The sequence below is a fragment of the Eretmochelys imbricata genome, chromosome 1 (genome assembly GCF_965152235.1).
Source record: "Eretmochelys imbricata isolate rEreImb1 chromosome 1, rEreImb1.hap1, whole genome shotgun sequence".
NCBI classification, from domain to species: Eukaryota; Metazoa; Chordata; order Testudines; family Cheloniidae; genus Eretmochelys; species Eretmochelys imbricata.
In genome coordinates, this window is record NC_135572.1 from 100,418,873 (window position 1) to 100,441,011 (window position 22,139).

General features: G+C 42.7%; 1 protein-coding gene across 8 annotated transcripts in view; it reads right to left on the reverse strand.

Moving 5' to 3' along the window:
• The window catches only part of DOCK9 (dedicator of cytokinesis 9), a 335,650-nt gene that overhangs the window by 80,880 nt on the left and 232,631 nt on the right, over positions 1–22,139 (reverse strand). For all 8 annotated transcript variants that reach the window (XM_077812928.1, XM_077812891.1, XM_077812874.1 and 5 more), the window contains exons 34-36: positions 14,749–14,882; positions 12,115–12,229; positions 10,065–10,131 (exon numbers count right to left, since the gene is read on the reverse strand). In XM_077812928.1, the coding sequence (XP_077669054.1) occupies positions 10,065–10,131; positions 12,115–12,229; positions 14,749–14,882 (316 nt within the window). The remainder of the gene's footprint in view (positions 1–10,064; positions 10,132–12,114; positions 12,230–14,748; positions 14,883–22,139) is intronic.

Below are 22,139 nucleotides of genomic sequence, written 5' to 3' on the forward strand. Positions count from 1 at the left end.
ACAGTGAGAACAGCCTGTATTTGGGGACGCTCGTGCTTTGGATTGAAACAAGAATATACGGATACATGAGAAAAAATTGTGCAAAGGAGAATTTAAATAAAACCTTTTTCAAACCTCAAGAAAATGGTTCACTTTCAAAGCTATAGTCTCTGTCTCTCTCAAGACTATTTTAATTTGCTCTTCAGAAAAGTGCAAATCTGCACTGAAAGCTGGTTTGCAGGTTTACTAGTAAGGGCAAAAGACATCAGAAAGATGCTAGCAGCAATGTGGGAAAAACTGCAAGGAATCAGCCAGACTCCAGTTAGTAGGAACAGTTACAGAAGCAGCCAAACCAGGAATCGCTACATTGGGCGGGAGATGGTAAAACGGGGCCCAACTGGAGTCACCACTCCGCACAGTAGCCATTGGACCCAGAAGCATGCAGGGGAGACCTCCCCCCGAGTCTGTGGAAACTAGGACACAGGTGGTGCCACTCTTTCACCCATATGGCCTTGGTGGGAAATTGCAGGGCAGAACCAGCTAGAAACTCTCGCTGATAGGAGCCAAAACAGGGACCTTAGGACATCCTGAAGGGGGTTCCAAAGAGGATGGAGCTCGGCTGTTCTCAGTGGTGGCAGATGACAGAACAAGAAGCAATGGTCTCAAGTTGCTGTGGGAGAGGTCTAGGTTAGAAACACTATTTCACTAGGAGGGTGGTGAATCACTGGAATGGGCTACCTAAGGAGGTGGTGGACTCTCCATCCTTAGAGGTTTTTAAGGTCTAGCTTGACAAAGCCCTGGCTGGGGTGATTTAGTTGGTGCTGGTCCTGCTTTGAGCAGGGGGTTGGACTAGATGACCTCTGAGGTCTCATCCAACCCTAATATTCTATGATTTACAGAAGTTTCTGAAGTTCAGACTGGGCTTTCTCTGTCCTGTGCTGATTGGCTGTTTGCCCTAATCCTTTCTCTCAGTCTCTTCACCTCAGCTTTATTCCATAACTGCTCTTACTTTTTTCTTTCTTGTCCTCCTCACAACTTGAAGCTTTCATGTCCTCGTTCCCTTCACTTTTCTTACCATTTAATTCATCCCCTCCTAACTCTTTCTCTCAAAAAGATAAATCCTGGACTATGACATTTGCCATCATCACATTGTTCACTCTGCTTGTGAGTCATAGCCTTTTTCACAGCTCTGTGCCTGTCTTGTCTGTTTGGATGTACAATTTTGGGGCAGGAACTATCTATGACTATATTTGTAAATGGACTAGTATAATGGAGTCTCATTCTTGGTGTAGGGTCCTTAGGCACTACCGTAATAAACAGGATAAACATCATCATCAGGTAGGTGCAATTATCAATGGGGGAGCTGGGCCCACGTGTGCCATGTTCCCCCACCAGTTCAAGGGGAGCATGAAACCATCCCCAACGTTAAGCATATTAATACCCTGTAACATGGCTCGAGAACTTTGTTCCTTCTCTTAATTGCTTCCTTTATACTATAGTTGGGATGGAGAATGGAACCTCTTTTGATACTGTGGCAAATGAGATCAGAATCATAGAATATCGTTAAATATCAGGGTTGGAAGTGACCTCAGGAGGTCATCTAGTCCAACCCCCTGCTCAAAGCAGGACCGATCCCCAACTAAATCATCCCAGACAGGGCTTTGTCAAGCCTGACCTTAAAAACTTCTAAGGAAGGAGATTCCACCACCTCCCTAGGTAACGCATTCCAGTGTTTCACCACCCTCCTAGTGAAAAAGTTTTTCCAAATATCCAACTTAAATCTCCCCCACTGCAACTTGAGACCATTACTCCTTGTTCTGTTACCAGCTACCACTGAGAACAGTCTAGATCCATCCTCTTTGGAACCCCCTTTCAGGTAGCTGAAAACAGCTATCAAATCCCCCCTCATTCTTCTCATCCGCAGACTAAACAATCCCAGTTCCCTCAGCCTCTCCTCATAAGTCATGTGTTCCAGTCCCCTAAGCATTTTTGTTGCACTCCGCTGGACGTTTTCCAATTTTTCCACATCCTTCTTGTAGCGTGGGGCCCAAAACTGGACATAGTACTCCAGATGAGGCCTCACCAATGTCAAATAGAGGGGAACGATCACGTCCCTCAATCTGCTGGCAATGCTCCTACTTATACATCCCAAAATGCCATTGGCCTTCTTGGCAACAAGGGCACACTGTTGACTCATATCCAGCTTCTCGTCCACTGTAACCCCTAGGTCCTTTTCTGCAGAACTGCTGCCGAGCCATTCGGTCCCTAGTCTGTAGCGGTGCATGGGGTTCTTCCGTCCTAAGTGCAGGATTCTGCACTTGTCCTTGTTGAACCTCATCAGATTTCTTTTGGCCCAATCCTCTAATTTGTCTAGGGCCCTCTGTATCCTCTCCCTACCCTCCAGCGTATCTACCTCTCCCCCAAGTTTAGTGTCATCTGCAAACTTTCTGAGGGTGCAATCCACACCATCCTCCAGATCATTTATGAAGATACTGAACAAAACCGGCCCCAGGACTGACCCTTGGGGCACTCCACTTGATACCGGCTGCCAACTAGATATGGAGCCATTGATCACTACCCATTGAGCCCAACAATTTAGCCAACTTTCTATCCACCTTATAGTCCATTCATCCAGCCCATACTTCTTTAACTTGCTGGCAAGAATACTGTGGGAGACCGTGTCAAAAGCTTTGCTAAAGTCAAGGAACAACACGTCCACTGCTTTCCCCTCATCCACAGAGCCAGTTATCTCGTCGTAGAAGGCAATTAGATTAGTCAGGCATGACTTGCCCTTGGTGAATCCATGCTGACTGTTCCTGATCACTTTCCTCTCCATTAAGTGCTTCAGAATTGATTCCTTGAGGACCTGCTCCATGATTTTCCAGGGACTGAGGTGAGGCTGACTGGCCTGTAGTTCCCAGGATCCTCCTCCTCCTCCCCTTTTTTAAAGATGGGCACTACATTAGCCTTTTTCCAGTCATCTGGGACTTCCCCCGATCGCCATGAGTTTTCAAAGATAATGGTCAATGGCTCTGCAATCACATCCGCCAACTCCTTTAGCACTCTCGGATGCAGCGCATCCAGTCCCATGGACTTGTGCTCGTCCAGCTTTTCTAAATAGTCCCGAACCACTTCTTTTTCCACAGAGGGCTGGTCACCTCCTCCGCATGCTGTGCTGCTCAGTGCAGTAGTCTGGGAGCTGACCTTGTTCGTGAAGACAGAGGCAAAAAAAGCATTGAGTACGTTAGCTTTTTCCACATCCTCTGTCACTAGGTTGCCTCCATCATTCAGTAAGGGGCCCACACTTTCCTTGACTTTCTTCTTGTTGCTAACATACCTGAAGAAACCTTCTTGTTATTCTTAACATCTCTTGCTAGCTGCAACTCCAGGTGTGATTTGGCCTTCCTGATTTCACTCCTGCATCCTCGAGCAATATTTTTTATACTCTTCCCTGGTCATTTGTCCAATCTTCCACTTCTTGTAAGCTTTTTTTTTGTGTTCAAGATCAGCAAGGATTTCACTGTTAAGCCAAGCTGGTCACCTGCCCTATTTACTATTCTTTCTACATATCGGGATGGTTTGTCCCTGTAACCTCAATAAAGATTCTTTAAAATACAGCCAGCTCTCCTGGACTCCTTTCCCCCTCATGTTATTCTCCCAGGGGATCCTGCCCATCAGTTCCCTGAGGGAGTCAAAAGTCTGCTTTTCTGAAGTCCAGGGTCTGTATTCTGCTGCTCTCCTTTCTTCCCTGTGTCAGGATCCTGAACTCAATCATCTCATGGTCACTGCCTCCCAGGTTCCCATCCACTTTAGCTTCCCCTACTAATTCTTCCTGGTTTGTGAGCATAAGTACTTAATCCTTAGCTTTACATGAAGTGGCTGCTGGTACAGCACTTCGGTGAAAGGCCTTCAACTGCAGAACACAGTTTCTCTGCTGGTCTAACAGCCAACATCTGTTAACCTTCAGAACCTGATTGCCAAGCTCACCTATTTGATCAGGCTTGTGTCTGTGGGTATTTCCTAAAATTTGAGATCACTCTTTGTGGAAGGAAGGGAGGGTTGCTCGACTCCTAGTATTAACATTATGCCAAAGATAGGGAAGTTACTTAGCTTGTTGTAACTAGAGTTCTTCAAGATGTGTAGTCCCTATCTGTACTCCACTGTGGGTACGCATGCACTGTATGGGTCCAGAATTGTAAAATTCTTGCATGCAGTAGTCGTTGGTCCACACTTGCGCACCTGCTCTCTTAGTGCTTCAAACTGAAATTATAAGAGGTGGCATGGACCAGCTACCTCCAGCTCCTTTTGTACAGCAAACAATCCATAGCAGAGGGGAAGGAGAGCAGGTAGTAGAACGCAGATAGGGACAACATATCTCTAAGAACTCCAGTTACAATGAGGTATGTAACTTCCCTTTCTTATTCGAGTACTGGTCCCGATGTACATTCCATTGTGGGTTACTGATAAGCATTACTCATAGAGAAGGAGGGTGTGAGGAGGATGCAGAATGTATTGCTGCCCCAAAGAATGTGTCAGTTGAGGAGTCTTGGACCAGAGCATAATGTTTCGTGAATGCGTGGCTAAAACTCGACATGGCTGCTCAGCAAATGTCAAGTGGGGGAACCTGTTGAAGTGATGACACTGAGGCTGCTTGCACCCTTGTACAGTCAACCCTTATTCCGTGTGATGCAGAAAGCTGAGCCACCTGATAACAGAGTAGGATACAGCCAGAGAAGCAACAGAGATACTCAGAGGATATAGCTTGACCTCAGCGTATAGTCTAGGTGACTTTCTGATTGGTTTCTTTCTCTGCAGGTTAAATGGCAATTCTTGTTGCACATTGAGGGAATGAATTTTCCCCTCCTTGCTAGAGGTATGGGGCTTCCGAAAGAACACAGGTGAGTGAACTGACTGGTTTATGTGAAAGTCTAAAATATCTTAAGAATGAATTTTGGGTGTAGTTGTAGCAAGACTTTGTCCTTATGGAATACTGTGTATGGTGAATCAACCATTAGGGCCTCAAGCTAACCTACCCTTCTGGCCAAGGTGACAGGAATAAGGAATACGACTTATATAGACAGATGAGACATGAGCACACAGCTAGTGATTGAAAGGGAGGCTAGGTGAGGATCAAAAGTATTAAGTTAAGGTCCCAGTGCGGGCCTGGATTCCTTACTGGCAGAAATAAAAATTGAGTAGCCATCTGATGATGGGTGACATGTTGATTGTTACCAAGTGGACCTGCAGCGTATTAAGGGAGATATCTGCCATCTTGAGACCAAGAAGATAGTCTAAAATAGTGGGGATACTCATTGTTTCTGAAGATATAAGCCATTTCTGGGCCCAGATAGAGAAATGTTTCTACTTGGCTAGGGAACATTTCATGGTGAAATCCTTTTGGCTTTTAAGAGCAAGAGCACTGTAGGCCTGATGCTCATCCAACTATCATGCCATGAGATTAAGTGCCTTGGGAATGGGTTGCCCAACACTCTCCTAGGTCAAGAGATTCGGAAAGGACTGGATGTTGATAGGTGGATGGGATGACATTTGTAGAGGACTCGGAAACCAGAATTGCTTACCTCATTTGGGGGCAAAAAGGATGACTCATGACTCGTCAAATTCTCCGTAGTACCTGAAGTAGTAGTGGGATAAGAGCGAAGGCATAGCTCAGGTGATCTGACCAAGCTAGTAGGAGAGCATCGTCTCTGGAATGCTTTCCTTGAGCTCCCCAAAGCAGCAAATGTTGCATTTCCTGTTTGTCTGGGAGACAAACAGGTCCCAAGTGGGGATTCCCCACCAAGTAAAAATTGTTGTGCACTACTGAATCGTATAATTCCCACTTATGATCGAAATGCCTGCTAAGGCTGTCTGCCAATGAGTTCTGGATTCCTGGAAAGTACAGAGCTAAAAGGAAGATGTCTGACATGAATACATGGTGAAACTGGATGAATGGTAGAAAGGCTTTGCAAGCTTCTCATTCTGCCTGAAGATTTCAGAAGATTGATGTGTATTCTGGCTTCTTGTGATGTCCAAGTGCCCTGGGTCATGTGACTGTTCAGGTGGGCTCCCCAGATTATTAGGAAGACATCCATAATGATGGTCTTGTTGGGTGCGCGGGAGAGAAAGGAAACACGAACACATACTCGTTCGGGATCTTTCCACCATGTTAGTGAGGATCAAACCCTGGTGGGAATTATGTTATTCATACTGTTTGCTTGGTGTATATACCATTCAAAGCCAAGCCCACATAAGCACATGAAATCATGTGTCCCGAGAGAGAGGCAAATCCACACTGACATTCAAGGGTTGCACATAACCTGGTCTATCAGGTTGCTGAGGGCTGGGAGATAAACCCTTGCCCTGACTGAATCTAGGGTCACTCCTCTGAATTCTATATTCTGTGTTGGGGTCAGGATTGACTTTTCTAAGTTCACACAGACACCTAGGGATGATAGGAGCTGAAGCATCAATGAGGTTGATGTGAAGCTTCTTGGCAATAAGAAGCCAATCATCTAGATAAGGGAAGATGGTGAAACTGCTTTGCATGCTGCTACTAGAACCACTTTGGTGGACCCTACATGGGGTTGCTAGGATGAGTTGGAGAACCCTTTATTGAAAGTGGTCAGCGCCCACCACAAACTTGCGGAATCTTTGAGGGCAGGATGAATGTCCATGTGAAAGTAAGCATCTCTCATATTTAGAGCTGTGAACCATGTGTCCTTTTCCAGGGATTGTATTATTGATGTCAATGTAATCATATGGAAATATGTTTGCAAATAAAGACACTGAGTTGACGGAGATCGAGAATGAATTACCACCCTCCCTTTTTTTGGTACCAGGAAATGTGTCAAATAGAACCCCTTTCCTTCATGTTGAAGAGTTAGCCACTCTTTCACTACCTGTTGGAGGAGGGAATCCTACCTCCTGATGGAGGATCCTCATGAGAATGATCTATGAAAAAGAAGTGGGAAGGGGTTTTTGGAGGGGATAGGGAGATAAACTCTTATGTAGCTGGAATGATGATATCCAACAATCATGTGTCCATTACTACAGTGTTCTCAACTTTTCTCATCTGCAGACCCTTTTGGAAATCTCGAATGGAGGTGTGGACCCCTATGGAAATCTATTGTCTGTATTTATAGTTGAATTCTATTTAGTCAGTTTCCAGTTTATGTCTTTCGCACACCCCTTTGACATAGTCCACAGTCCACCAGGGGTCTGTGAACCACATATTGAGAACACCACGTTACTACACTCCAGTTGTGGAGTAAGAGTAATAGGAGGCCACCAAAATATATGTGGGGGTTGGTTGGGGAAGCATCACCAGTGATTCACAAATCCTGAGCAGTCCCATCAAAATTATCTTTTTAGCCAGTGGGTGAAGTTGAGATGATGCTGATGCTGGAGGTGCAGGGTATCATGATTTTTGTACCCTCTGTATCTTACGAGGTGGTTCATATGACTTTGACGATAGAACTGGTGAATCATAGACTTGGTTTGCAGGGATGTTTGTGGTATTTCCCCTTTGGGGCAGGTACATATAGTCCCAAGGAATGGAGGTTTACCCTGGAGTCCTTTTAAAAGTGCAAGGTCTCATCAGTCTTTTAGTAATCTTCCTTTTCTGCGTGGTCAGAAGGAAGTTCTGATAGCTCCCTTGGAGGGAGGCATGGAAAGATTCTCTACTGGATCACACTGAACCTGTGTAGTGTGCATATAGGTCCCAGCATAGTAAGTAAGGGGGATCAAAGGAGGGTTGTGGAAGTCCCCAACGCATGGTGTACCACTGGTCCTGAGGAAGGTATCTTAGTGGAGGTTGGTTCCAGGAGGCTCTCGAGCTGTTGTCTGGACTGGTGCCCTTGGAGGAGGTGATGACAGTTCCTCTGGTGATTCTGATTCTCCCAATGATGAAAAAGCTGGACCCGGTTCCATCGGTGGTACCAACAGTCCCGCTAGAGGAAAGCGACAGCTGGTAGATGGGATTGTGGGAAAGACTTCTCCCACAGCCCATATCCATTTGTGGAGTCATGATCTCTCTGGTGAAGGAAGGTCCTGATAGCAGAGAAGACTGAAGAAGAGAGAACAAAAATGTCCTTTGCTCTTCCTGGAGTATGTGGGATACTGTCTGCCCACACCATTGGAGCCAATGCAGGGAGGCTCTGTCCTGATGACATATGGTGTACTGGTGGTACTGTCTGTGGTTGAGGATCCCAACGGGTACTCTTTTTCAGGCTTCTGTTTTTTGGCTTAGGTAATATTGCTAGTGCTGGTGACTCCAGTGTGGGGCTGGTATCAACAGAGACCGTCTCTAAAGATCCTTTTAGTCATGGCTCTTAGGCTTAGAATGTTCTGAGTCCATGGGGGCTGGGAACAAAGACTTAGTCAACCTGGACAGGGTCAGATCTGTCCTCTTCGATGTAGACTTAAATGGGGATCAGCTCTTATGTGTGGGAGAGTTCCCTGCCTTTCCAAAGAGATCCTGACGGAGGGTGTGTGAATGTGGATTCCCTCCCTCCTAAGTCACACCTTGTAGTCGGAGGGGTGCTCCTCACTGATTCATGATGCTATATGGGCAGGGGTCCCTTGGGTTGGGTCTGACTGGGCCTTCAATAGCCTTCTCCATGATGTGCTTTTTAAGCCAGAATTTCCATGCCTGACAGGTGAGGCTAGGGAGAAGCAACAAATACTGCACCTGGCAGAGATGTGTACTTCCTGGAAGCAGTCTAGGCAGAATTGGTGGTTGTCACTCATTGAGGAGGAGTGTGGACAGGAGAGACTGTTTTCAAAGCTCAGTGCTCTGGGCACAGTCCCATACCTGTATTGGGGTATGGGATGGTGAGGGAGCTTTGGGATGAGGAATCTAACATACTTCACTGTAAACTATTAAAAACTATTTGCAAATCTATTCTAAAACAAAAACCTTTTAAATATTTGCAGGTTGAAGGCTAAGAGAAGCAGCTGCACTGGAGGTGCCGATTCAAGCCATGCGATAAGAAGAATGAACTGGAGAGGTGATTGGTTCACCCCACACCTTACACTCTCAGTTTGAAACATGAGGAGAACAGGAGCAGACCTATGGACACTGCTTGCCAGAATTCTCTCACTCTGGGCACACGAAGTGCATGCGTATCCACAACAGAATACACATAGGCACCAGCACTTGAAGAAGTATGTATTTAATTGAAGATGAAAATTCATGCACAGAGCACATTTTGTAACACACATTTTGATCCGTGCATGTATAACATTAAAATGTCTGGTTATCACTGTGTCAATGGCCCTGTTCAGGCTGTGGGAGTGACGAAGAACAATCTGGATTGGAGCACGGCAGGAAAGCCTTTTAGAAAGGCTATTGCACTGCTCCCCTCAAAGCTGCTGCTCTCCACCTGGTCTTCTCCCCACCACAGCATTCAGAGCAGCTCTTGGAAGCAAGTGGAAATAAAGATGGACACTTGTTTTCCTGTTCAGGAGAGGCCATCTGATTTCTTCTCTTTCCCTTCTTGTGATGTGGAAGAGAACAGGGCAAAATTGGGAAGCCAACCTATCTTCATTCAGAAATAAAGTACCTCTAAGTACCTTTCCCAGACCGGAGGAAGAGCTCTGTGTAGCTTGAAAGCTTGTCTCTCTCGCCAACAGAAGTTGGTCCAATAAAAAAAGGTTACCTCATCCACCTTCTTTCTCTACTCTCCTGGGACCGACATGGCTACAACACCACTGCACTCAGGAAAAAAGCCAGTAACAGGGATCTTTTCTGATTTGTAACTGCATCTTTACTTTTAACGGTTCTGGCTCCAACTGGGACACAGAAGAGGTGGTGACTCCAAAGGGAGTATTAGCAGCATTTTAAGTGCCCCAGCCTATTTAAGGACTTCACCAAGTGCCAAAGGTGGTAAGCTTCTGCCTTAACGCCCCGAAATTAGTGTGGAACTAGAGATATTCTGTAACGTTGCATGTAAAATTAAGTATGGGGATTCTAAATTTTGATTGATGGTGTAATTCTTTGAGTTAATATGAAATATCTAAATCTACACACAGTTCAACAAGCAAATTCAAATATACAATTTTTACTGAAACCTAAGCAAACTCACTCTGTGATTGTGAAAAAATCCATAAGTTCAGATGTTGAAGCCTTGTTCCAATATGTAAACAAAGCATCTAGAAAATGAAGGATTTAAAAAATAAAGTAGTTAACAACAATACTAATAAGAATGTTTTGCGCCATTGGCTCTCAACTTTGAGGTTATGATAATTCATGAAGGCCAGAAAAGGGTTTTCTGGGAGCAGACAATTGTCACAATTTTCTATAGAATTTAAAATTTCCTTTGAACCCCATCTTGTGATTTCAAAGATAGTCTTTTGAATGAATATTGCTGCATTAAATGTTTATTGAATATATAGCATACTATTGAATTAATTTGTACAGGAGTAGTTATTATATATGTGTAAAATAAAGTATGCAGACAATAGTTTATTGTGCAATTCTAAGAAAAATAGAAGACCTCTGAATAATTGAAAAAAAACCAGGCATTTGCAGGTTTCCTATAAAGTGTTTTACACTATGTAGTTTACTTAAATATATATTTATATTTCAAAATATATAAGTCAGAGTTTAAGGCCAGAGGAAATCACTAAAAGAATATTTTTGTTTTGTTTTATTTTTTGCAATTACTGCATGCAAAATTATATTCAAATAATTATATGAAGTATTGCATGTAAAGCATGTAATAAATATTAAACATATCATTAACATTTCTAGTCTCATCCCTGACATTGCGATAAGTGAGGCTATACAATGTATGAAACTTTCAAATCACAGTGTACACATTTTTACCATTACATAAATCAAATGTGAAATTAATATCCAAGTATGTGCTGAAAGTAAGTACCTACCTTTGCTATATTTGGCAGAGAGAACTGATAAAAATTAAATTTGCATACTACAGTTCTCCGTCCTTTTGACTTAATCAAACGAAAGAAATCTGAGACGTATGGTCATAGAGGAAACCATGTGGGAAGTTTTGGAGTTGCAGGCAGAAAAATGTTCTGCACCCTTGTTTTATGTCTCTCAGATTTTAAAGAGAGCGCCCATTTATATTATAAACTATACTTCAGCCACCTGTTATGCATTTCTTAATGTTGAGTCACTATTTTAAAACTCTGAATTAAAGTTAGTTTTACATAATCTTTGAAAGTTACATGGTGACTCTGATTTCTGATAACTGTACTGGCCAGCTCATTAATATTTTACGTTATAAATATATTTAAAGTTTCTATTGTTCCAAAATACTTTCACGGAGAGCTCAACAAAATTGTTTGGACAAATACTTTATTAGCCAAAAAATGCAGTTTTGGGTTCACCTAAACTATTTGCAAATTCAGGGCAAATAGTTCCAACTGAAATGTAACCTCCCCCCTCCAAAAGAAAGCTCCATTTTGTTTTAAAATTTAACTAGATTTATTTAAAAAAAACAAACAAATGGGTAAAAAATACCTGAAGAGAAAAACAAAAATATTTGACCTGAAACAAATTTTTTTTCCTTCATATTTTTCAGTTTGGCCACTGACCTGAAAAATCAACTATTCACTCAGCTCTACTGAGATAGCCACATCACGGAAATATCTGATTGCCTCAAACTTTAATGGATTTACCCTCAGAATATGCCTGTGAAGTAGGGAAGTACGATTATTCCCATTTTACAGATAGCAACCGAGGCATAAAGAAACTAAGTGACTTGCCCAAGGTCACACAGGAAATCTATGGCACAGTAGGGAACTGAACTCAGGTCTCACAAGTCCTATTTTAGAGCTCCAAAAACTGGACCATTCTTCCTCTCCAATACCCAATAAAAAGTCATACATTGACGTATGCAGTGACAAATATTTGTTTACTGAGACCTTCAACTAACTATATACTATTGAAGGGAATAATTAATACTTGCGAACTACAAGTTTTCAAGTGGGACTTAATATTATCATTCAAGTACAACAAGAAGAAATGTAAAACCATCAACTCACACATGAAAGGCCTAACAAGATATCACAGCCATTATTGAAAATAGTTTGAAAGACTGTAGATCTATAAATCAAACCCTCCATCTCGTAAACTTACAAAATTAAATAGAATCACTGTTTACCTACCATCAGACATGCTTTTTAAAATATGAAGGAAACACATGAGCAGACTTTTGATTTCTGTTTGGTCGAATTTGTCACTTCGAACTACAGAACTTCCGAAAGTGCCACAGTGCTGGTTCTGAGAATAAATAGGAGTACATTTGAGTGAAACATTTTCTTAAACCGTTAAAAACTTAATATTGAATTGCCTTGTTAACTCCTATGAAAAGAAGGGGATCTCAGACTGGAGTAATTAGCTGGATAAGAGCTGACACGGGAGCAGCATCAGTTAGTCAGAGCACTTGTCCCATGAAGAGAGCCTTCAGAAAGCTCAGTTGCTCTCTGAAGACTTTGTATAAACATCTCTTAGATGGAGCACCTTTGATGAGTGCTCCTCAACACAGGCAGCAGAAATGCTGACCCACGACAGACACTGTTTCAGCATGTAAGTCATGTGTACCCTAAACTCTTGGGAATCTGCCATCAGAGAATCCAAAATAGAGCTGTGGAAAGCAAAATTACTGAGCTGGATATGTATCTGAGACCAAATTAAATATCCAACAGGCATGGAATAAATTAAAATAACTAAAGTGGAACTGAATGTGGAACTAGATACTGTATAATGCTAACTATGGGGAAAACAAAGATTCTGACATCACTGCTGAAGCAGTAGAAAAGGAACTGGGATGAAGCTGAGGCCATGGCTCCATGTAACCGTAATCTGAATCCAGGAAGCATGCATATAAAATTAGCAGTCACTGGTTTTCTAGCAAGCTCAGATTCAATGCTGCAGGAACATACACCTCCTGCAAGCAGGGATCTTTATAGGCAATTTTCAATGGAGAATAAAAAATTGCTCTGGCTTTTTATTAATGAAATCCTTATACAAGTGGTGAAAAATTCAAAGATGCCAAGTGATCTACTGAAAAGAAAGTTAGAAAATCAGTGGATAATTGATAGGACTAAATATTATTCTGGGGAAACATTAACAGCAGCCACATCAAGCAAAACACCTAAATAACCTGAACTGGTAGACTAGGCGGGGATTTTCAAAGGAGTTTAAGAGTCAGGTACCCAAATCCCATTGAAATTCAATGTTTGCCACTTAACTCCCCTAAATTCCTTTGAAAATTCCAGTCCAAAGACCAACTAATTAGCAGAACACTGCAAATTAAGACATTAACAAACATTAACTAAATGTTGGGTGACAGTTTTGCCATTTAGCAGCAGAATACACCTACAGAACATGTTTTCAGTTAAGGAATTTTCTTACTTAGTCCAAATATATATTTTCCCCTCAGTCATATATCTTGGAAAAAAGGAAAACAAAATTATGTTTAGTCTACTTAAAATAGGCACACCATAGGCTAAGGCCCCCATCCTGCCAACACTTATACCCATGCTTAAATTTAAGCATGTGAGTAGCTCCATTGACTTCAGTGGGTTTACTTGTGTGTTTAAACTGAAGCACATGCATATGCATTTGCAAGATTAGGACCTACGTGCCATTTTAATGAAACTTTTTAGTTGTTTTGGTATTTGATCCATCATATTTACAGCAGGTATAAAATGCTACAAAGCTGTGGCAAAACTCTACTGACCACACTCTTCACCCAGAGTCTTAACTATATCAAGTACAAAAACCAAAATACTTCTTGTAACTGAAGAGAGAGCGCAAAATGCAACATTTTCTCTGGTAAAGCTGGAATTGTCAGAAGTGAAAAGTCCACTGTAACACGGCTGTTCTTTGCTAAGTGGCAATTTTCTTCTTCATCTTCACTAAAGTGCATAGCATGAGCAGAATGCCTCCTGCGAAGTTTCTCCCTCTGCCACACAAAGGTGGGTTAGGGTCAAGTGGAAAAAAGTTAACATATGTTGTGAAACGAACAACAAGGTCTAAAAAAATTAAGTGTTAACATCAGCTAAAATCAGACATGAATGAATACCTCACAGTTACGGCAGCTTTTTGGTTTGTAATTGGCTTAAAGTAAAATGATTTAAAACACTCAGATCAATCTAGCAGTGTCCTCCACTTGGCATAGGTGGGAGTCTTAACAATTTAATTATATCTGTTCTAAACAGATTTAGTTAAATGGTGCACAAATGGTATGAAGATTAGCCCTTACTCACTTTTGAAAATCCCACTCTAGGTGATTTGGGATCATTCCTACTGAAAATCAGTGGGACTTTTACTCCTATGTCGCTTACGTGCTTTTGAAAATTCCACCCTAAATTTTCTGTTCTGCTTTATTGAATGCAAAACTTAAGATGTTTCTTTTAGTAGATCAGAGTGCCCTTATCCAGCACAGAAAACAGTAATAACTATTTTCTAAAAATGTTTCTTTTAATAAAAACATCTGTTCACATATTCTATAAATTATTTTGATGATGTATGCAGTGCAAAATAGCTAGTCCACATGGTAACTACTTTTTATTTTGCAATTAACTATTTCATGTATCGTAACACTGTCAAATGATGTTATTTCATGTTTTTATCAGTGCTGACATTCAGAATGCAATTCAACTCCTAAGGGAGTTAGTGCAAGAAGACTTCTATTGACTCCAATGGGAGCTGGACTGATTTCTTACTATGCAGTAGACGGTTTCCTAATGACATTGACTTACATTTGTTAACGTGAAGACTTAATTATTTTTTACCTTGTCAAGAGAATTGTTCTTGTCACTATGTCTTTCTGGGAAGCTGTTTCCTGAATCTGTACTTATAAGAGACCCTCTTGAGTCAGCATGTCTTACACAATTAACATTTGGAGTCGATGAGGTATATGGGGAAGCTAAATAAAAACATGAAAGACACACATATGAGAGAGAAAATACTATAGAGATTACTAATGGAGGACTATTTTCAAAGTTCAGTGCAAATTTTTAAAAAGTTAAGTCTGTCTTCTTTCAGTAAAGTTGATAAAATCTTAATTGCAATGCATTTAAAAAAGAGCCTTGTCACTAAAAGCTGCGTAGTGTAATCAAGCTCTAGAGGTGTGCATACCCATGTGTCTGAGCCTGGAATCATTTAGCCAGCAGCATCTGTTAGAGGCTGCACATTTGGCCTGCATACCCTCCTGCCCCGCAGCCCATGGGCATAAAGGATGGAGTACCCCAAATGCCACTCAGTTCCTTCACCAATACTGAAATCCAGAAGGAGGACTCTGTGCCAGTGGGGAAGAAGAGCCATAGTGCAATCCATGTGGACAAAGGCATCTTAAAGAACTGCAGCTACTGTGAGGTAAGTAATCTCTTTCTTCTTTGAGCATTTCTCCACACAGACTATCTACGAGTGGATGACAAGAGTCCTATCTAAATGATGACTGCAAGACAGTCCTGCCAAACTGAGCATCTGATCGAGAAGCTGTGTTAGTAAAATGTATAAGTAGAATGCCATGTAGGTGCTCTACAGAGTTCCAAAACAGGAGCACCCCTAACACATCCCGAGAGATGTTGCTTGAGCCCTGCGGAGTGCACCCTAATTGAAAAGGGAACGGGAAACTTTTTCACAGTATAAGAAACCTAAACACAGAAATTTTGGATGTGATCTAAGCATAAAACTCTGTCCTTATAGACAACCACATACGGAGACCCAGCCATCAAAACTTGTGGGCTTGTCTTCATGTACAGCACTACAGGGGTGTAGCTGCGCTGCTGTTGCTCTTAAGTGAAGATGCTCCTGTGCCAATGGGAAAGCTAAGTTAATCCACCTCTCCAAAAGGGAGGAGCTATGTCAACGGGAGATGCTCCCCTGTGGACATAGCGCTGTCTACATGGGGGGTTAGCTCAGTATACCTATGTCAGTCAGGGGGCATGGATTTTTCACACCCCTCAGTGATGCAGTTATACTGACATAGATGTGTAGTGTAGAGCTGGTCTGCAACTCCATCAGACTACATGCTGAAGTGACAGCCACTAAAAATTCTGCCTTAATAGAAAAGTGTTACAAAGAACATGTTAAAGGTTGGAAAGAAGGCTCCATTAAAGACATTAATACCATATTCAAGCACAAGAAAGGAAAGGAATCTTTAACCAGGGTTAACAAATGAACCAGCCCCTTTAAGGACTTGGAAATTGTAGAGTTAATAGTTGAGAAAAAAACAAAAACAAAAAAACCCCTGAATAGCCACTTAACCGAGCAATAACAAAACCTATAAACAGCTGCTAAATGCACTTTAACAGAACTGAGAAACCACAATGTTTCAAGGGTAATAGATTGTCTAAAATAGTTGAGACAGAAGAGTTCTCTGACTAGATCATACTGAAAAATGCCTCCACTTACATATAGATATATACACACACACCTGTCTTGTAGAGGCTTTCCTAACAGGAATGAAGACTTGAATAGCCAGTGAGCAGTACTTCTCAAGCAGAGTCAGCCAGCTAGCTTCCATGCTGCCAAGTGCAGAGTTTTTGGGTCTGAGTCCAGCACCAGTCTCTGATTTTAAGAAAGGATATTTGGAAAGATGGGGAACCAAAGACGGACAAACTGAAAGGTGAATTAGATTGGGAAACCAAAACTGATGGGCCCAAGTCGGAGCTTGTCCTGAGCCTTACCCTGACAAACTTTTCTGAGAATTAACAGGATGAGGAGAAAAGAGAAAGGCAAAACATGCTGTATAATCCCACAGAATCAGATCTGCATCTGCAAGAGACTTTGGACTCATTCCTCCTAGCGAGCAATGTATGGAATATTTCTTATCATATGTAGCAAATATGTCCATTGAGGGAACTTCCCAATCCTGAAACATTGGATTCAAAATGGAATCTTTTAGCTCCCATTCATTGCAGATGGAGTCTTTCCTGCTCAGATAATCTGTCCTAAATTGTCCTGTACGCCTGGTAGACGAAATGCCAACAGGTTGATATGATGACTACACCATTCCACAAGAGAATTGATTACCAGTAGAGGCGAAGATCTTGCAACCGTCAAATGTTTATATAATTCATTGCTGTCTTACTATCTGTTAGGATCTGAAGAGTGGTGTTCTGGAGCATGGACAGACACGCTTTGCAAGGTAGAAGAATGGCTCTCAACTCCAATATGTTTAAGTGCAATTCCTCCTGGGACCATAGGCTGTGGGCCTGAAATTTGCCTAGGTGTAAACTCCATCATTGCTTGGATGCATCCTTGAGAGTAGTCTGATGGAGAAGCTGAAAGAAAAAAAACTCACTGGCACACACAAAGGTGAGTCCATCCACCAATGAAGAGATGCCAGCACCTTTGGAAGTATCACTACAGGAAGGCATAGTTTGTATCTGACTGGGTGATAAACTGGTCTTAACCACCCCTGAAGGGGGCAAAGGTGCAGTCTTGCATACAAAGTCACAACATCAACACTTCTGGGAGAAGGAATCAGAGCAGATCTGTATTAGATTTCTTTTGTCAAACTGAGATGTTGATAAAGCTAAAATTTATAATAAATATCTTCCAAGCTGGCAGAAGGTGGATCAATACAAATGTTTTCAGGGGCAGCAAACTTTGATAGTCTGGGACCAAGTGAACAGAGAGATTTTTCAATCCCTGAGTTAAATTAGAAAAAGTATTGTTAAACCACATAAAGGATATCTGTAAGAACAGCCACTTCAGGAAGACCAAGTTTATACTAGATTGTGGGGAATCTTGAGGTATGATGTTACTAAGGGAAGTATCAAGAACAGACGCCCTGCCTCCGGACCCCCACCCCTGCACCCAGACCACCCCACTACTGAGCTCCATGCACTCAAACCCTTACCCTTACGAGCCCCACTCCCCTGCACCACGCTGAGCCCCCACATCAAGACCCCCATGCTACTGACCCCCAATTATCTGCACCCAGACCCCCAAGGGGGCTCCAGATGCAGAGCTTGAGGGTCAATGGGGTGGGGTTTGGTGGGGATGTCTGAGTATAGGAAGTCTGGATGCATGGGGGTTGGGCAGATGGGGAAGCAGTTCCCTGTATAGTGACCCCTTCCCGCCGCAGCTGAGGAGCAATGGGCACAGGAAGCAGGGGAGGATGCTGAGCTTCCTGCAGCTGGGGGAGGTTTCTGGGGGTGGGTGTGACACAGCCCTAGCCACTCCTTGCAGAGGAAGAGGAAGTCCTGTCCTCTCCTGCCTCCAGCCCAGCTGGGACAAGCAGCTGATCCTGGCTCAGGGTAGGAGCTACTGGCTGGGGTCTACCTCTCCGCCAGCTGGTGCACGTCTGGTGCATGACTGCTCTTGCAGCTTCCCTTTGCTTCCCTGTCAGAAAGTCATTTTTCTGCGGGGAAGCAAAGAAATCTACGGGGACATGAATTACAGTGGCGCAGAATTCCCTCAGTAGTAAATATTAGAGGCTCAACATCAAGCTATTCTGATGCAGAGGAAAGATAAGAAGTGCCACAAGAGGCTGAAGTGGCTGTTGAGGAAGTTTTTTAGCTACCAAAAACTCAAAAGGGATACATAAAAGGAAATCGAAGGAGGGACATGTCATCACAGAGGTATACATGGGAATAGCAGCAGTATGTAGGTACAAAATCAGGAAAGCGAAGGCAAAGAATGAGTTATAGCTGGCAAAAGATGTTAGAGACAACAGGAAGGGGTTCTTCAAATGTGTCAAACTAAAAAGAAAGATCAAGGACAGTGTGGGTCTGCTGCTCATTGGAGAGAGTGGGCTGGTAACGGAAGATGATAGGAAGGTAGAGCTGCTCAATGCCTACTTTGCTTCAGTCTTCTCACAAAAAATAATATGTGACCAGAGGACTACTGAAGTTACCATAGGCAATAAAGGGGAAGGGATGCAGATCGCGATACGTAAAGAACACGTGAGAGATCTTCTGACTAATTTAAATGAATTCAAATCAATGGGGTTGGATGCTACTTGGTCACTAATTGAAGGAATTAGCTGAAGAAATCTCAGAGCCACTGAGATATTTACAAACTCATGGATGACAGGAGAAGTCCGAGAGGTCTGGAGATCTAATGTAGTGCCCATCTTTTAAAAGGGGGAAAAGGAGAAGCCAGGGAACTACAGACCAGTGAGCCTGACTTTGATACCTGGGAAGCTACTACTCAATGTATAAAACATTAAATTTGCAAATACCTGGAAGATGAAGGAGTAATCACTAGCAGCCAGCATGGATTTACCAAGAATAAATAATTCCAAATCAACTTGATTTCCTTCTTTGACAGGGTATCTCATTTGGCGGATAGGGGGATTGTGCTGGGCATAATATAACCTGGACTTCAGCAAGGCTTTTGACACAGTCCCACATAACATTCTGAAAAGCAAGCTGGAGAAATGTGGCCAGAACTACCATTAAGTCGATACATAATTGGTTAAACAATCACAAACAAAGAGTAGCTATTAATGGAATGAGGTCAGATTGGAGGGAGATCTCAAGTAGTGTTCCACAGGGATCTGTTCTGGGTCTGGTGTTATTTCACTTCTTTATTAATGACCTGGATGTAGGTGTAGAGAGCATACTGATCAAGTCTGCAGATGACACAAAACTAGGGGGATTGCCAATACTTTGGAGGATAGACCTAAAATTCAGAGGGATCTTGATAAATTGGAGAACTGGGATATAGACAACAACACGAAATTCAAGACAAATGTAAAGTGGTACGCTTAGGGAAGAAAAACCAAAGGAACAAATACAGAATGAGGGGAAACTGGCTTGGCAGCAGCACTGCTGAGATGGATCTGGGAGTTGTGATGGATCACAACCTCAACATGAGCCAGCAATGTGATGCTGTTGCAAGAAAAGCAACTGCAATTTTAGGTTGCATTAAGAGAGGCATAGCATGCAAGTCACAGGAGGTGATAGTACCACTTTACTTGGAGCTGGTTAGGCCTGAGCTGGAATACTGTGTCCAGTTGTGGTCAACAACATATAGAAAGAATGTAGAGAAACTGGAAAGGATCCAGAGGTGAACAACAAAAACCATCAAAGGGATGGAATGCAAGCCATATGAGCAAAGACTGAAGGAACCGGGTATGTTAAGTTTGGAAAAGGGGAGATTAAGGGGGGATATGAGAGCAGTCTTCAGATATTTGAAAGGCTGCCATAAAAAAGATGGATAAAAGTTGTTCTCTTCTGCCACAGAGGGCAAGGCAAGAGACAATGGGTTCAAACTAGAGCATAGCAGATTTAAATTTAATTTCTGGAAAAAATTCCTAACTGTAAGAACAGCAGGACAATGGAACAAACTCCCTCGAGAGGTTGTGGTAGCTTTTTCACTGAAAACTTCAAAGGAGGCTGTATAGCCATCTGTCTTGGATGTTTTAGACACAATAAATCCTGCATCCTGGCAGTGGGTTAGACTAGATGACCCTTGAGGTCCCTTTTAACCCTGTGATTCTATGATTCCGAAAATAATCAAACTAGCTGTGGGGAGCCAGGAAATACACCTATGGCACATAAAATGGGAAAACAATTGTGGAAGCAAACAAGTAGTAATTCATCTAAATGACTGTCTTCTATCATTATCTCCTGAAAGTGGGGATTTGGCACCCATCCCCAGGAAGGGACAAGACTCAGCGCTGCTTCCTCTTTTCTCCTCAGCAGCATAAAAAAAGAGGCAGGCAAAACCTGATGGTTTAGGTGCTAAAAATTCCAAGTCCATTTAGGCAGAACTCACGCTCCCCACAGCTATCTGGCAGGTTTCAGGGTAGCAGCTGTGCTAGTCTGTATTTGCAAAAAGAAAAGAAGGACTTGTGGCACCTTAGAGACTAACAAATTTATTTGAGCATAAGCTTTCGTGATCTACGGCTCACTTCATCGGACGCATTCAGTGGAAAATACAGTGGGGAGATTTATATACACAGAAAACGTGAAACAATGGGTGTTACCATACATACTGTAATGACAGTGATCTAGGGTAAGGTGAGCTATTACCAGCAGGAGAGCAGGGGAAGGGGGGAGACGACCTTTTGTAGCGATAATCAAGGTGGGCCATTTCCAGCAGTTGACAAGAACGTCTGAGGAACAGCGGGGGCGGGGAGGAGGAATAAACATAGGGAAATAAATAGTTTTACTTTGTTTAATGACCCATCCACTCCCAGTCTTTATTCAAGCCTTCCACACAAACTTCCTTGTGGCTGGACTTTACAAAAACTAGACAAGCCATTTACAACACACACTTTGCTTCTCTACAGAAGAAAAAGGACACTAAACTATCTAAACTACTACATGCCACAAGGGGCCACAACAGTGGTTCTCTTAACCCACCCAGCAATATTGTTAATCTATCCAACTATACCCTTAGCTCAGCAGAAGAATCTGACCTATCTCGGGGCCTCTCCTTCTGCCCCTCCACCCCCATGAACATGATACAGTTCTGTGGTGACCTAGAATCCTATTTTCGACGTCTCCGACTCAAGGAATATTTCCAACACACCTCTGAACAACATACTAACCCACAGAGACCTTCCTACCAAGACTACAAAAAGAAGGATTCTGGGTGGACTCCTCCTGAAGGTCGAAACAACAGACTGGACTTCTACATAGAGTGCTTCCGCCGACATGCACGGGCTGAAATTGTGGAAAAGCAGCATCACTTGCCCCATAACCTCAGCTGTGCAGAACACAATGCCATCCACAGCCTCAGAAACAACTCTGACCTCATAATCTAAAAGGCTGACAAAGGAGGTGCTGTCGTCATCATGAATAGGTTGGAATATGAACAAGAGGCTGCTAGGCAGCTCTCCAACACCACTTTCTACAAGCCATTACCCTCTGATCCCACTGAGGGTTACCAAAAGAAACTACATCATCTGCTCAAGAAACTCCCTGAAAAAGCACAAGAACAAATCCGCACAGGGGTATTCTATCTGCTACCCAAGATCCATAAACCTGGAAATCCTGGATGCCCCATCATCTCAGGCATTGGCACACTGACAGCAGGATTGTCTGGCTATGTAGACTCCCTCCTCAGGCCCTACGCTACCAGCACTCCCAGCTACCTTCGAGACACCACTGACTTCTTGAGGAAACTACAATCCATCGGTGATCTTCCTGAAAACACCATCCTGGCCACTATGGATGTAGAAGCCCTCTACACCAACATTCCACACAAAGATGGACTA